At 43.7% G+C, this 15,900-nt stretch overlaps 1 protein-coding gene across 2 annotated transcripts; it reads right to left on the bottom strand.

Moving 5' to 3' along the window:
- Window positions 1-3,046: 3,046 nt before the first annotated feature.
- Window positions 3,047-14,838, bottom strand: LOC115152467 (uncharacterized). 2 transcript variants are annotated; one of them, XM_029697344.1, is made up of 3 exons: window positions 14,401-14,838; window positions 3,454-4,419; window positions 3,047-3,329 (listed from the first exon to the last, which is right to left on the bottom strand). In XM_029697344.1, the coding sequence occupies exon 2, from the start codon at window positions 4,408-4,410 to the stop codon at window positions 3,478-3,480; it is 933 nt and encodes a 310-aa protein (XP_029553204.1). In that variant the 5' UTR covers window positions 4,411-4,419; window positions 14,401-14,838; the 3' UTR covers window positions 3,047-3,329; window positions 3,454-3,477. The 2 variants fall into 2 exon arrangements, with proteins under 2 accessions (XP_029553204.1, XP_029553202.1); XM_029697342.1 differs by having other exon boundaries at window positions 3,047-4,419.
- Between the last annotated feature and the right edge of the window lie 1,062 nt (window positions 14,839-15,900).

Below are 15,900 nucleotides of genomic sequence, written 5' to 3'. Positions count from 1 at the left end.
AGTCAAGAGGGGGTTTACTTGAGATGGGAGTATCTAGAGTTGACAATTGATTTATGTGATGGTGTTTTTGTACTATGAGGTACCAGGAACGAGATTAGAACCTCGTCATTAGGGACCAAACTGAATGATAATTTATAGCGAATGTTATCTGGCTATGGGATACTCCTTTCTCAAGTATAAGGTCCCTTTGTGAACTGTTTCTAAGATCTGTGGTTTGTCATGTACGTTGAGAGGGGTGGATCTTGGCTATAAATGCTCTTTGTACTTTTGTGTAGTCACTTTTCAATGGTTCATTAGAGATAGCGCATCATTGAAAGTCAAGTGCTTTTGCAAAAGCATCTTAAAACCTCTTACATCTAGACGTTCCGCTAGCGGAACACCTGCTCCAATATCCAATGATAGGTGTGGCGCGAAATACAAACTCCTAGAAAATCCGAAAACTTAAATTTTTCAAACATATGACTATTTTACAACATTTTAAAGACAAGACTCTCCTTTATCTAACCACACTGTCCGATTTCAAAAAGGCTTTACAGCGAAAGCAAAACATTAGATTATGTCAGCAGAGTACCCAGCCAGAAATAATCAGACACCCATTTTTCAAGCTAACATATAATGTCACAAAAAACAAAACCACAGCTAAATGCAGCACTAACCTTTGATGATCTTCATCAGATGTTTGTTATACAATACATGCATGTTTTGTTCAATCAAGTTCATATTTATATCAAAAAACACATTTTTACATTAGCAGGTGACGTTCAGAACTAGTATTCCCACCGAACACTTCCGGTGAATTTACTAAATTACTCACGATAAACGTTCACCAAAACATAAGAATTATTTTAAGAATTATAGATACAGAACTCCTTTATGCAATCGCGGTGTCCGATTTTAAAATAGCTTTTCGGGGAAAGCACATTTTGCAATATTCTGAGTAGATAGCTCGCCATCACGGGCTAGCTATTTTGACACCCACCAAGTTTGGTACTCACCAAACTCAGATTTACTATAAGAAAAATGTGATTACCTTTGCTGTTCTTCGTCAGAATGCACTCCCAGGACTTCTACTTCAATAACAAATGTTGGTTTGGTTCCAAATAATCCATAGTTATATCCAAATAGCGGCGTTTTGTTGTGCGTTCAAGACACTATCCGAAGGGTAACAAAGGGTGATGCGCCCTGCGCGTTTCGTGACAAAAAACGTCAAAATATTCCATTACCGTACTTCGAAGCATGTCAAACGCTGTTTAAAATCAATTTCTATGCGATTTTTCTCGTAAAAAAGCGATAATATTCCGACCGGGAGTCGTTGTTTTTGTTCAAAGACTGAAAATGAAAACATGGAGTCGTCTCGTGCACGCGTGCGCCAGTCTCATTGTTCTCAGATCGACCACTTACCAAATGCGCTACTGTTTTTCAGCTATGGCCTGCAAAGTCATCATTCAACGTTCTGGCGCCTTCTGAGAGCCTATGGGAGCGTTAGAAAATGTCACGTTACATCAGAGATCCCCTGTTTTGGATAGAGATGATCAAGAAGGCCAAGAAATGGTCAGAGAGAGCGCTTCCTGTTTGGAATCTTCTCAGGTTTTGGCCTGCCAAATGAGTTCTGTTATACTCACAGACACCATTCAAACAGTTTTAGAAACTTTGGAGTGTTTTCTATCCAAAGCTAATACTTATATGCATATTCTAGTTTCTGGGCAGGAGTAATAATCAGATTAAATCGGGTACGTTTTTTATCCGGCCGTGAAAATACTGCCCCCTATCCATAACAAGTTCATTATTAAAGATGTAGTCTACGTATAGCTCTGACTGGTGTGTGAAGTTTGTAACTCTCCTCATTTGGTAATGCAGAAATTAGCCACCACATATGTTAATAAACATTTGAACATAATAAATAAACATTTGAACTTTCAGGAAAAAGGGTAATGTCTGTAAAACAACAATCAAAAACACTCAATGGGTGATTAACATGTTTTATTTGACTTGATTAAACATTAACATACAACACAAAGGGAGGGTATTCATCATAACTGGACCAGTTTGCCCTATTCTATGTATTATTCAGTATAGTATTATGAAAATAAAAGGTGGGAAACCAAAATAAATCTAGCCCAGTCTTCTGCTATGTATATCATTACAGAGTTTAAGACTAAAGTATATAGAATGGAATGGAATGGTTCATTCCTTAACGCATATATTTGTACACTGCACGGTTTGCATTAGATTTATTAGACATCAGCAAACAACAAGAAAGGGAAATACATTTTTACTATGTTTATAATGTAGCACAGTTTTGCCAGGCAATTTTGTTATCTAGCATTAACAAGGTTGGGTGATTGAGCCCCTTTACACACATCTCCTTCTCAACTGACTAGAGAGAGTGTTTTGCCTGAGAACTAAGTCAGCACTAGCACTGTCTGTAGAACTGTTCCTAGCACTGTCTGTAGAACTGTTCCTAGCACTGTCCCTATAACTGTTCCTATAACTGCCCCTAGCACTGTCCCTATAACTGTTCCTAGCACTGTCTGTAGAACTGTTCCTAGCACTGTCCCTATAACTGTTCCTTGCACTGTTCCTAGCACTGTCCCTGTAACTGCCCCTAGCACTGTCCCTAGCACTGTCCCTAGCACTGTCCCTATAACTATCCCTATAACTGTCCCTAGCACTGTCCCTAGCACTGTCACTAGCACTGTCCCTATAACTGTCCCTAGCACTGTCCCTAGCACTGTCACTAGCACTGTCCCTATAACTGTCACTAGCACTGTCCCTAGAACTGTCCCTAGCACTGTCCGTAGAACTGTCCCTATAACTGTCTGTAGAACTGTCTGTAGAACTGTCTGTAGAACTGTCCCTAGCACTGTCCCTAGCACTGTCACTAGCACTGTCCCTATAACTGTCACTAGCACTGTCACTAGCACTGTCCCTAGCACTGTCCCTAGCACTGTCCCTATAACTGTCACTAGCACTGTCCCTAGAACTGTCCCGAGCACTGTCACTAGCACTGTCCCTATACCTGTCACTAGCACTGTCACTAGCACTGTCCCTAGCACTGTCCCTATACCTGTCACTAGCACTGTCACTAGCACTGTCCCTAGAACTGTCCCTAGCACTGTCCGTAGAACTGTCCCTATAACTGTCTGTAGAACTGTCCGTAGAACTGTCCCTACAACTGTCCCTATAACTGTCCGTAGAACTGCCACTAGCACTGTCCCTAGCACTGTCTCTAGAAATGTACCTATAACGGACCCTAGAACTGTCCCTAGCACTGTCCCTAGCACTGTCCCTATGTAGAACTGTCCCTAGAACTGTCCCTAGAACTGTCCCTATAACAGTCACTAGCACTGTCCCTAGCACTGTCCCTAGAACTGTCCCTAGAACTGTCCCTAGAACTGTCCCTAGCACTGTCCCTATGTAGAACTGTCCCTAGAACTGTCCCTAGAACTGTCCCTAGCACTGTCACTAGCACTGTCCCTATATAGCATTCTTTATGGCATCGACTACTTCTTTTGCCTTCTCTAGTGTTAACAACTCATCATGGAGAAAAGGTGCGATACCCTCACATGCATGGAGTCTATCCTTTAATACTCCCTCTTCAACTACGAGGGTGCTGTCAACTGGCAGATGGAATGCCAGGGTCACATTGTCCCACATGAAATGTTCATAATCATGTCCTAGTTCTTCTGTTTCAACTGTTCCACTCTCTCGGTTGATGATCAGCTTCTTTGTATGGGTTCCACATATTGCTTCTGCACGCCAGATAATTTTGCCATCTTTATAAATGCATATTGCCTCATCATTCTCATCGGCAAGAAGTGGGCAGTCATTAAACTCTGTCACCTCTGGACTGTGGAGAACCACTACGTACATGATCTCCTGCTTGTAAACCACGGTTTCATAGACTCTCAGGACAGGCTTCTCTCCCTCACAGATCTGCTCTGTGTACATCTGCATGAGATCCTCCAAGGGGAAGGTAAACTTAAAGTTCCCATACCGAGATCCCTGTTGGAAGACAGGGGAGGTGGTGAATTCCCTCAGGAATGGATTGTGTCTTTTTTCTTCCCCCGTTTTTGGGTCAAAGGAAAGCTGTTCCTTTTCAAGGAAGCGATTCTCTGCTGCCTCAATTTCACCTTCTGTAATGTGAAGAGCCCACCATGAGAAACTCCCTCTTTGCCCTGCTGTAAATCCACTCAAATCCATGATTCCTGACAGGCCTGTTGGAGTGGTTACGTGACAGACTTTGTCCACGTGAAATTCCGCTTTGTCAGCTTTGGGGTATAGTGGAATGTCTTTTAAAATAAGACGTCTATAACTTTGTGGGGTTTTAACCATTTTCAAGGTTTCTATACTCTTATGCTCCCCACGGTAATAGTTCTCCGTTTTTTCTCTTCTGTTTTCTCGATGCATTTTCTTTCCCTGAAAAGAGGAAAGTTGACAATTAGATTAATCGTATGTGGATCTCTTTATTTATCTAGATTGTTTACACAACATCATTATGAGGTGATGACAAATGTTCTAATATAAAGGTTTAGATGGAGCTGTATGCAACGATATGAAAGTCCTTAAGATCGACATGATAGTTGTAAACATTTTGAAGCTATATCGTTTATTTACAGAGACAAAAGACAACACAAACTTGAATTGTGTGTTACAATAGGGCGAGACAGTATAAGTTCACAAGGTTTATTTCTATTTGAAATTATTCTATAATCAATGGGTATAGAGTATATCAAACAAAACATGAAAATGAAATTATAACAAAATAAGATTACTTTCTAAAAGAGATACCGTTGTAATGAGTTGTATCATTTCAGTGTTTGTAATGTGTTTTAGACAAAGACACAATATTTATTGCACACAACTCCTGGAAGCAATCATCTCTACAACTAAACATATTTATAATCTAAAGACATTTGTATAATGTGTTCCTTTTATACTGTACATAAACAATACTAAAGTAGGTGTTTTTTCAGTCAAACCATTAGCTAAATAAATGTACTAAAATGTATTATTCTAAAACACAAACTAAACAAGCATTTCTATAACAGCCTTTGGATACCTTCTTTGTGTGTAGTGGGGTACTTAACTTGAGAGTTTCAGTAAGTAAGACCTAGCAAATACTAACTGTATCTCTTGTCTTCACTTAACCAATAAGACATGAGGGGGTGTGGTATATGGCCAATATACCACAGCTAAGGGCTGTTCTAAGACAATGCGGAGTGCATGGATACAGCCCTCAGCTGTGGTATATTGGTCATATATCACAGAGGTGGTAAACAGAGGTGGTAAACTGGTTACCAACTTAATTAGAACAGTAAAAATACATGTTTTGTCATACCCGTGGTATACGGTCTGATATACCACAGCTGTCAACCAATCAGCATTCAGGGCTGGAACCACCCAGTTTACAATGAAATGTATAATACGTTTGCTTGGTTAAGTATTTATGCCCTGTCACTAAAACAGTCACACCCTGTCATAGTTGCACTCCGCATTCTGTACTGTAGGTTATAGAGACTATATGACCAAAAGTATGTGGACACATGCTTGTTGAACATCTCATTACAAAATTATGGGCATAAACATGGAGTTGGTCCACTCTTCTGGGAAGGTTTTTCACACCTTTGCCATATCAGGCCACAGAATCATGTTCAACATCAATAGTACAGAATGTGTCACAAACGCAACATGACAAAACACTACTCTGCAGCAGAGATCTGAATCAAAGGGGGTGTCTATACAGATCTGAATCAATAGGTTTCTCTATACAGGTCTGAATCAATAGGGGTCTGAATCAATAGGGGTCTCTATACAGATATAAATCAATAGGAGTCTCTATACAGATCTGAATCAATAGGTTTCTCTATACAGGTCTGAATCAATAGGGGTCTGAATCAATAGGGGTCTCTATACATATATAAATCAATAGGAGTCTCTATACAGATCTGAATCAATAGGTTTCTCTATACAGGTCTGAATCAATAGGGGTCTGAATCAATAGGGGTCTCTACACAGATCTGAATCAATAGGGGTCTCTACACAGATCTGAATCAATAGGTTTCTCTATACAGGTCTGAATCAATAAGGGTCTGAATCAATAGGGGTCTCTATACAGATATGAATCAATAGGGGTCTCTATACAGATCTGAATCAATAGGGGTCTCTACACAGATCTGAATCAATAGGGGTCTCTACACAGATCTGAATCAATAGGGGTCTCTACACAGATCTGAATCAATAGGGGTCTCTATACAGATCTGAATCAATAGGGGTCTCTACACAGATCTGAATCAATAGGGGTCTCTATACAGATCTGAATCAATAGGGGTCTCTACACAGATCTGAATCAATAGGGGTCTCTATACAGATCTGAATCAATAGGGGTCTCTACACAGATCTGAATCAATAGGGGTCTCTACACAGATCTGAATCAATAGGGGTCTCTATACAGATCTGAATCAATAGGGGTCTCTACACAGATCTGAATCAATAGGGGTCTCTACACAGATCTGAATCAATAGGGGTCTCTACACAGGTCTGAATCAATAGGGGTCTCTACACAGGTCTGAATCAATAGTGGTGAATGTGAGTGTCTTTGTGTGTGTGTGTGTATGTGTGTGTGTGTTTAAAATTGTAAATGTTATTTGTCACAAGCACAAGCAAAGTTAAATGCTCAACTTGCAATCCCTGCTGTTTAAGCAAGCCCTGCTGTGTTAAGGCAGATATCTGGGGAAGGGTCCCAAAATACGTCTGCTGCATTGAAATTCCCCAAGAACACAATGGCCTCCATCATTCTTAAATGGAAGAAGTTTCGAACCACCAAGACTCTTCCTAGAGCTGTCCACATGGCCAAACTGAAGGGCCTTGGTCAGGAAGGTGACCAAGAACTTGATGGTCACTCTGACAGAGCTCCAGAGTTCCTCTGTGGAGATGGGAGAACCTTCCAGAAGGACAACCATCTCAGCAGCACTCCACCAATAATGCACTTATGGTAGAGTGACCAGACTGAAGCCACTCATCAGTAAAAGGCACATGACAAGCCGCTTGGAGTTTGCCAAGAGGCACCTAAAGGACTCTCAGACCATGGGATACAAGATTCGCTGGTCTGATGAAACCAAGATTGAACTATTTGGCCTGAATGTCAAGCGTTACATCTGTTAGAAACTTGGCACCATCCCTACGGTGAAACATGGTGGTGGCAGCATCATGCTGTGGGGATGTTTTTCAGCGGCAGGGACCAGGAGACTAGTCAGGATTGAGGGAAAGCTGAACGGAGCAAAGTACAGAGAGCTCCTTGACAAAAAACCTGCTCCAGAGTGCTCAGGACCTTAGACTGGGGCGAAAGTTCGCCTTCCAACAGGACAATGACCCTAAGCACACAGCCAAGACAATGGAGTGGCTTCATGACAAGTCTCTGAATGTCCTTGAGTGACCCAGCCAAAGCCTGGACTTGAACCCGATCGAACATCTCTGGAGAGACCTGAAAATAGCTGTGTAGCGTCCCTCCCCATCCAATCTGACAGAGCTTGAGAGGATCTGCAGAGAAGAATGGGAGAAACTCCCCAAATTCAGGTGTGCGAAGCTTGTAGTGTCATACCCAAGAAGACTCGAGGCTTTAATCACCGCCAAAGGTGCTTCATCAAAGTACTGAGTAAAGGGTCTGAATACATCTGAATACAAAATGTGGAAAAAGCTAAAATGTCTTGATTGAATAAGTATTTAACCCCATTCTTATGGCAAGCCTAAATCATTTCAGTAGTAAAAATGTGCTTAAGTCACATAATAAGTTGCATGGACTTGCATGTGTGTAATAATAGTGTTTAACATAATTTTTTTATGAATACCTCATCTCTGTACCCCACGCATACAATTAATTCTCAGTTTCATTGGTCGAGCAGTGAATTTCAAACACAGATTCAAACAGAAAGACTAGGAGGTTTTCCAATGCCTCGCTAAGAAGGGCACCTGTTGAAAGAAATGTAATAATAATAATTAACCTGACATTGAAATGCCTTTGGGCATGGTGAAGTTATTAATTCCACTTTGGATGGTCTATCAATACACACAGTCCCTACAAAGAAAGAGGCAACCTTTCATTATTTTATAAAATTGGTAGTTACAGTCTTGTCTCCTCGCTGCAACTCCCGTACGGACCCGGGAGAGGCGAAGGTCAAGAGCCGTGCCTCCTCCGAAACACAACCCAGCCAAGCTGCTTCTTGACACAATGCCCGCTTAACCTGGAAGCCAGCCGCACCAATGTGTCAGAGGAAACACCGTACACCTGCAACCGTGTCAGCATGCATTGTGCCCCATGTCACTAGTGTGCGATGGGACAAGAACATCCCTGCCGGCCAATCCCTCCCCTAACCCGGACGACGCTGGGCCAATTGTTCGCCACCCCATGGGTGTCCCGGTCGCAGCCGGCTGCGAGAGAGCCTGGACACAAACCAGTATCTCTAGTGGCACAGCTAGCACTGCAATGCAGTGCCTTAGACCACTGTGCCACTTGGGAGTTGGGAGGCAAAGGCAACCTTTCTAACTCAGTTGCTGGAGAGGAAGGAAACCACTCAGGGATTTCACCATGAGGCCAATGGTGACTTTAGAACAGTTACAGAGTGGCTGTGCTAGTAGAAAACTGAGGATTTAGTTTTGACTTTTAAATCGTTTTGAAAATCTATGGCAAGATTTGAAAATGTTGCAATGATCAGCAACCAACTTGAAAGAACTTGAAGAATAATAAATAAATAAATACATTGCAATTATTGTAAAATACAGGTGTGCAAAGCTCTAAGAGACGTACCCAGAAACACTCACAGCTCCCAAAGGTGATTCTAGCATGTTTTGACTCATTTGCAAACATGTTTTCACTTTGTCATTATGGGGTATTGTGTGTTGATGGTTGAGAAAAAGTATCAATTGAATCAATTTTGAATTGGAATAAATCAAGGGGTATGAATACTTTCTGAAGGCACTTTAGTACATGTTTTTACCTTAAACCTCAATTAACTGAACAAGTTAACTCTGATTTGTTTCATATTTGCATGTGTTTTATCTTTATCTACCCCATTTTACATCATCTAAGGAGTTTGTGTTGTGTCCACCATCGGTTGAGACACAAGATGCTCTTGAATACAGGGTGGATGTCATGTTGTGGCTGATAAATGTACTAAAATGGGATTCAAATGTATATTTCACCTTTCAAATGGTACCACAAAGATGGTTGGAGGACCACACATCAGAATGTTGACTTGAATGGGAAAATACAGTTGAAATCAGAAGTTTACATACACCTTAGCCAAATACATTTAAACTCAGTTTTTCACAATTCCTGACATTTAATCCTAGTAAAAATTCCCTTTCTTAGGTCAGTTAGGATCACCACTTTATTTTAAGAATGTGAAATGTCAGAATAATAGTAGAGAGAATGATTTATGTCAGCTTGTATTTATTTCATCACATTCCCAGTGGGTCAGAAGTTTACATACACTCAATTAGTATTTGGTAGCATTGCCTTTAAATGGCTTAACTTGGGTTAAACGTTTCGGGTAGCCTTCCACAAGCTTCCCACAATAAATTGGGTGAATTTTGGCCCATTCCTCCTGACAGAGCTGGTGTAACTGATTCAGGTCTGTAAGCCTCCTTGCTAGCACACACTGTTTTTGTTCTGCCCACAAGTTTTCTATGGAATTGAGGTCAGGGCTTTCTGATGGCCACTCCAATACCTTGACTTTGTTGTCGTTAAGCCATTTTGCCACAACTTTGGAAGTATGCTTGGGGTCATTGTCCATTTGGATGACCCATTTGCGTCCAAGCTTTAACTTCCTGACTGATGTCTTGAGATGTTGCTTCAATATATCCACATAATTTCCCTCCTCATGATGCCATCTATTTGGTGAAGTGCACCAGTCCCTCCTGCCGCAAAGCACCCCCACAACATGATGCTGCCACCCCCGTGCTTCACGGTTGGGAGGGTGTTCTTTGGCCTGCAAGCATCCCCCTTTTTCCTCCAAACATAACGATGGTCATTATGGCCAAGCAGTTCTATTTTTGTTTCATCAGACCAAAGAACATTTCTCCAAAAAGTATAATCTTTGTCCCCATGTGCAAAACGTAGTCTGGCTTTTTTATGGCGGTTTTGGAGCAGTGGCTTCTTCCTTGCTGAGCGGCTTTTTAGGTTATGTTGATATAGGACTCGTTTTACTATGGATATAGATACTTGTGTACCTGTTTCCTCCAGCATCTTCACAAGACCTTTGCTGTTGCTCAGGGATTGATTTGCACGTTTCCCACCAAAGTACGTTCATCTCTAGGAGACAGAACGAGTCTCCTTCTTCAGTGGTATGACGGCTGCGTGGTCCCATGGTGTTTATACTTGCGTGCTGTTGTTTGTACAGATGAACGTGGTACCTTCAGGCGTTTGGAAAATTCTCCCAAGGATGAACCAGACTTCTGGAGATCTTGTCTGATTTCTTTTGAATTGCCCATGATGTCATGCAAAGAGGCACGGAGTTTGAAGGTAAGCCTTGAAATACATCCACAGGTACACCTCCAATTGCCTCAAATTATGTCAATTAGCCTATCAGAAGCTTCTAAAGCCATGAAATCATTTTCTGGACTTTTCCAAGCTGTTTAACCCTCCCGTTGTCCTCCCATTCTGCCTACTCCCCGTGTCACCGGCGGGTCATCCTGTCCCGTCTCGGCTAAAGGCCCAGTGGGCACAAGTGTGACAGTACGCGTGCGAACAGTCTTTGCAGATGTATTTCTTACACCTGCAGCACGTGTGTGTCTTGGCGTCCTTCTTGGGAGGGCAGAGCTGACACCTCTTCCTCGTACTAGCCACTAGCGGGGCGGTGTCCGGGCCAGCGGCATGCTCCCGGAGGAGCTGCGTTGTCGTCCGCACTCTGTAGGACTTTGACAAGCGCGGACGCGGTTTCGGTGCGGGGGAGACGCTGCCTTCTTTGTATCAAGAGCTTGACAAGCGCCTTTCCCAGCTGCTCCAGGAACACCCTCCTCTTGTTCTGCTTACGAGGCATCCAGCTAGGGTTGATCTCTCACCATATGACAAAGGAGTTGTAGGAGGACACGTCGAGGATGTTGTGGAAGATGACCAGGGGCCAGCGGGCAGTCATCCGTCTGCAGCTGTAGGTGCCGACCACCTTGTCTAGGTTGTCCACGCCGCCCTTGTTGCAGTTGTAGTCTAGGATGAGGGCCGGCTTCCTGTCATGGCGATCGCTAATGTCGGCCTCCGTGTGCAGCATGCTCAGGAGTAGCACGTTCTTATTTCTCTTTGCCAGGTAGGACACTAGAGTGACGGTGGGCGTGAAGGCGAACCTGAAGGACGAGACCTGTCTGCCCTTTGACTGGAGCAGTGCGGGAGGGAGCTCGGGCTTATTCTTTCGCACCGTGCCGACCATGGTGAGGTTCCTCTCGAGGAGCCGCTGGCCGAGTTCGTAGGAGGTGAAGAAATTGTCACAGGTGACGTTGTGACCACCCGGCAGCCCCTGCGTGAGATCGAGGACGACGCGCGCACCCTGGTTCTTCTCGGGGGTTCCGCCGGCCGCCTTACCGGTGTAGACTTGCATCTTCCAAGCGTAGCTGGACTTGGCGTCGCAGGCCACCCACGACTTGATGCCGTATTTGGCCGGCTCGCTGGGAATGTACTGTTGGAAAGGACAGTGCCCTTTTGGGAGAGGGAGAGGAAGGAGATTAGCGGCGTCGTTGACGACGCCACTACTGATGCTGCTGCTGCTGCTGACGCTACCTCTCTATACTACCGCTGGCTCATCATTGGGACGCACGGCGTTTATGTTACATGCTGACGCTACCTCTCTACAGTACACATACATACGTACAGATACACAGACTACCTCTGAACGGGACCAGTTGTTCGTCCACCGTCAAGTCGGACCCCGGGTTGTAGAGGGCCGGCAGCCGCTCCTCCCACAGGTCCCAGACCTCTCTTATGGCCGCCAGTCTGTCGGAGGCGAGTCTCGCGGGTCTCGACCGGCGGTCATTGAATCGCAGCAGCCTCGAGTACTTGTGAAAGACCTTGAGCGGCATGGTGGCTCGGAACACGGTCCTGCCGCTCTCCGCGTCCCACAGGCTGGCCGCGGACTCGCCTCGGGACCTGTAGACGCCTGCTAGGATTAGCAGCCATAGGTAGGCACGCAGGTCGGTGGAGTCCATGGGTCGCCAGCTGTCGCCGTATTTTCTCACCCCTGCAGATTTGTCATGTCCACAATGATCCTTTCTATCGCCGGCATGACAAACAGCCGGAAGGTGGACTCGATGTCGAGCGCACGACGCAGCGTAGGCCGTGGGGCCAGGCGTCACCGCGGGGCCGGGGTGGCGGACGGCGCGGGGCAGGTCCGGGCCGCGATAGGCCATGAAGGACCATTTGATTTTGCCGTTTTTTGACAGCAACGTCTCCCTTCGGGCTTGGCCGACTGCCGCCGTGTCCTCTCGCTCTGGCTCTCTGTCTCGCTCTCGGGCAGCGGCCGTGTCTCCCTCTCGCTCTTCCTCCTCCTCCTCCGAAGAGGAGCACGACCACGGGGCCGAGTCGTCCGCGTCACGTTCGGGGTCGTATTCCTCGCCGTCTTCGTCTTCCGAAATGTCCTCCTCTTCTGAATCGCAGTAGTCTTCTTCGTCTTCTCGGTCGACACTGGAGGCTATCTGTTCCAGGACCTGAGCCGCGCTGAAACCAGGACTGCGAGGCGTCGGCGGTGGCGGCGGCCTCACGCTCGGCGGGGTCATATTCCTCACCGTCCTCATTGTCGTCCTCATCGTCGTACTCATCGTCGTCCTCATCTTCTTCTTCTTCTTCTTCTTCTTCTTCTTCCTGACAATATTAGTAGCCTCTCTACTGCCGGCCGACAGTGGCCACGTGAACGGCCGCTGCCCTCTTGCACACTCGGCCGGGTCAGAGCGACACCCCCAGGGGGTCGCTCTGACCCGGCCGAGACAACGGCAGGGGGGTTATAACATACACATTGCTAACACTGCCCCGGGGTCGCTCTGACCCGGCCTGGACACGGGGGAACAGCTCCTAACAGTAGTCTTGCTGGACATTTGAAAAAATCTGTTCTAGAACCTGTTCAGCTGTGAAACGCACAGTCATGGCTTCAGCACCTTGGAGAAGACCACATGTCTGGACATGTACGGACGTGTACCCATGACAATATTAATATATTTTCTTTCCTACAGCTTACATGGATAAATGAACAAAGGCAACAGTTCACTTTTGTACTACTGGGGTCAGTCTAGGACAGGTCATCACATTCCAAGTTGAATAATATCATGGAGGGGACTGTTTTCACTGCTCCACATGTCTGGACATGTACGGACGTGTACCAGTGACAATATTAGTATATTTTCTTTCCTTTTCTTTCCTGTTTTGGCATTAAGGTTCAAAATGTCACTTTCTGACCACTTCTTCCATCGGCAAACATTTATGGAAAGGTGTGTTTAAATGAAAAGGGATCCTGTCAAAAAGTGATTGAATTCAAATGGATTTACCTCCTTTTCAGACCGCATCTAAGCAGACTTGACTGTCGTCTATTCAGTTGTCTGTCTCCCTCATGTTGTCTGTGCTGTGACAAGCCTTAATGCATATACATGTTTTTTAAATGCTCAATATGCCAGGTTAATAGAATTTTTTTTATATTTAAACCCACTTGACTGACTGGACCTGAATTTTTCTACCACTAACTTCCCACCTGTTTTGAAAATATGATTTTTCCTGTTCTCCTTCATTTAAGATCGTTGTATTGTACATAGTTTTGTTGTTGTGAATACTGTCATTAGTATTGGTAGTAAATTGTGTACTCAACATAGGTTGATTGTCGTGTTATTCATGTAACAGTTACATTGCAACTTATTAATGGACAATACTTAAGCTGTTTTTAATGATCTGTTACATTAAAGGGGCAATCTGGGATTCAAAAAATAACAAAGCCGTCACCCTGCCATTCTTTGGGGGAAAACAGCCGAGGGATGGGGTAAGTTATATTCTTCAAGAAGCAATGGCTACAATATATATCATTCATTTAAAGCCCACAAATGCATGTACCAATCACAGATTTCTGCTTTAAATGTCTGGATACATTATTGCATAAAAATCCCTCAAAGAAGCAACAATGTCATTAATCACTAAGTCACAATACATTTTAGATAATGGTGTCAGAAATAACATATTTATTTGATTTCAGTTACATATAAACTTTATCAAAGATAATGCCACTATATCTATATATAATACATTAAACTCAATGGTTATTTGTGATCCAATCAAACCATTGCCATTCGAATGCACTAGGCAGCTATGCTATCGTAAATACAGTATCTTATGCATTCTAAATAACCGCCCATTTGGACAAGGAAAATGCAGTAAATATTTACTCTGAGCTGCGCTTCGATTGGTTGGTCGTTGATGGAAGGCCGGGTTGTCCTTTGAAGAATGTCTGGTGGTAGAACGGATACTCGGTAGTACTGTTGTCATGTGGTAGTGCGGATCCTTTGTCCGTCCTTTCCTAGCCCACGTTTAAAGCTGCGGTTGCTAACACAACGACTAGGAGGTATCACTTCTTTAGTGGATAAGAGTTCAAAGTTCACACCAAGTTGCCATACTTTAAGCTCATGCTATATTCTGGCTGGTATAGTCGAAATTCATCCTTCCAGTGTGTTGATCGTCATCTTCACGTTGAAATTTGATGCTAATTTCGTTAGGTTCTTGGCGTTCAACCAGAGCTCACGCTGAGGTTGGCTTAGTTCTGTTGGTGATCTTGTCCTTTTAACGTGGGGACCGCCGTCCTCTTGTCCTTGGAACAGGAAGATACATTTTCATAACAGGGATTATATAGTAGGGAAGAGAAGGGCGTGTTTCATAGTTTATAACCAATGTCTGTTCACTTGGGCGGGGCCTCTGAGTGAGCAGAGTTTCTCTATGACAAACCGTTCTCTCATTTAAGAAGCTAAAATGACATTTAATCTTTTTACAAATAGTTTAATATTTAAACATTTAAATTGCACAACAATTCCATGTGATTCTGATAACTAGAATGTGTCGACTCAAGTTGAACAATATCATAGAGGGGACTGTTTTCACTGCTCCACATGTCTGGACATGTACGGACGTGTAGTTCAACTTTTGTACTGCTGGGGTCAGTCTAGGACAGGTCATCACATTCCAAGTTGAATAATATCATGGAGGGGATTGTTTTCACTGCTCCACATGTCTGGACATGTACGGACATGTACGGACATGTACCAGTGACAATATTAGTATATTTTCTTTCCTACAGCTTACATGGATACATGAATAAAGGCAACAGTTCACTTTTGTACTACTGGGGTCAGTCTAGGACAGGTCATTGAAAATTCAAGTTGAATAATATAATGGAAGGGATTGTTTTCCTTGATGTTAATTAAAGAAAGTCTCACTGCCTCCTTCTTACAAATCATCCACAAAATATAGAAATGTAATAAAACTTGGTTCAACACAGTGGCGGGTCATTTTGACCCGAGGACAGCGGGAGGGTTGAAGAATATCAAGAAACATTCTGTGGGACCCTGATTTAGCCCACTGCAGTAATACGTTAAATGAGATCAAATTCAATCGTTTCTCTTTTAAAGTTATGAAGACATGGATGTCTCATGGTTTGGTGGGTATGCAAAGTGGGTCAACTTTGAGCACCTTTATCTCCTGAATGTTTTGGCAGGTCCAAAACATGTTTTTTAAATGATCAATATGCCAAGTTAACAGAATAATTTTATATTTAAACCCACTTGACTGACTGGACTTGAATTTTTCTACCACTAACTTCACACCTGTTTTGAAAATATGATTTTTCCTGTTCTCCTTCATCTAAGATCGTTGTGTTGTACATAGTTTTGTTGTTG

Source organism: Salmo trutta, chromosome 17 (assembly GCF_901001165.1).
Source record: "Salmo trutta chromosome 17, fSalTru1.1, whole genome shotgun sequence".
NCBI lineage: Eukaryota > Metazoa > Chordata > Actinopteri > Salmoniformes > Salmonidae > Salmo > Salmo trutta.
The sequence above is the reverse complement of the archived record's forward strand: the minus strand, read 5'-3'. Positions and strand labels throughout refer to the sequence as shown.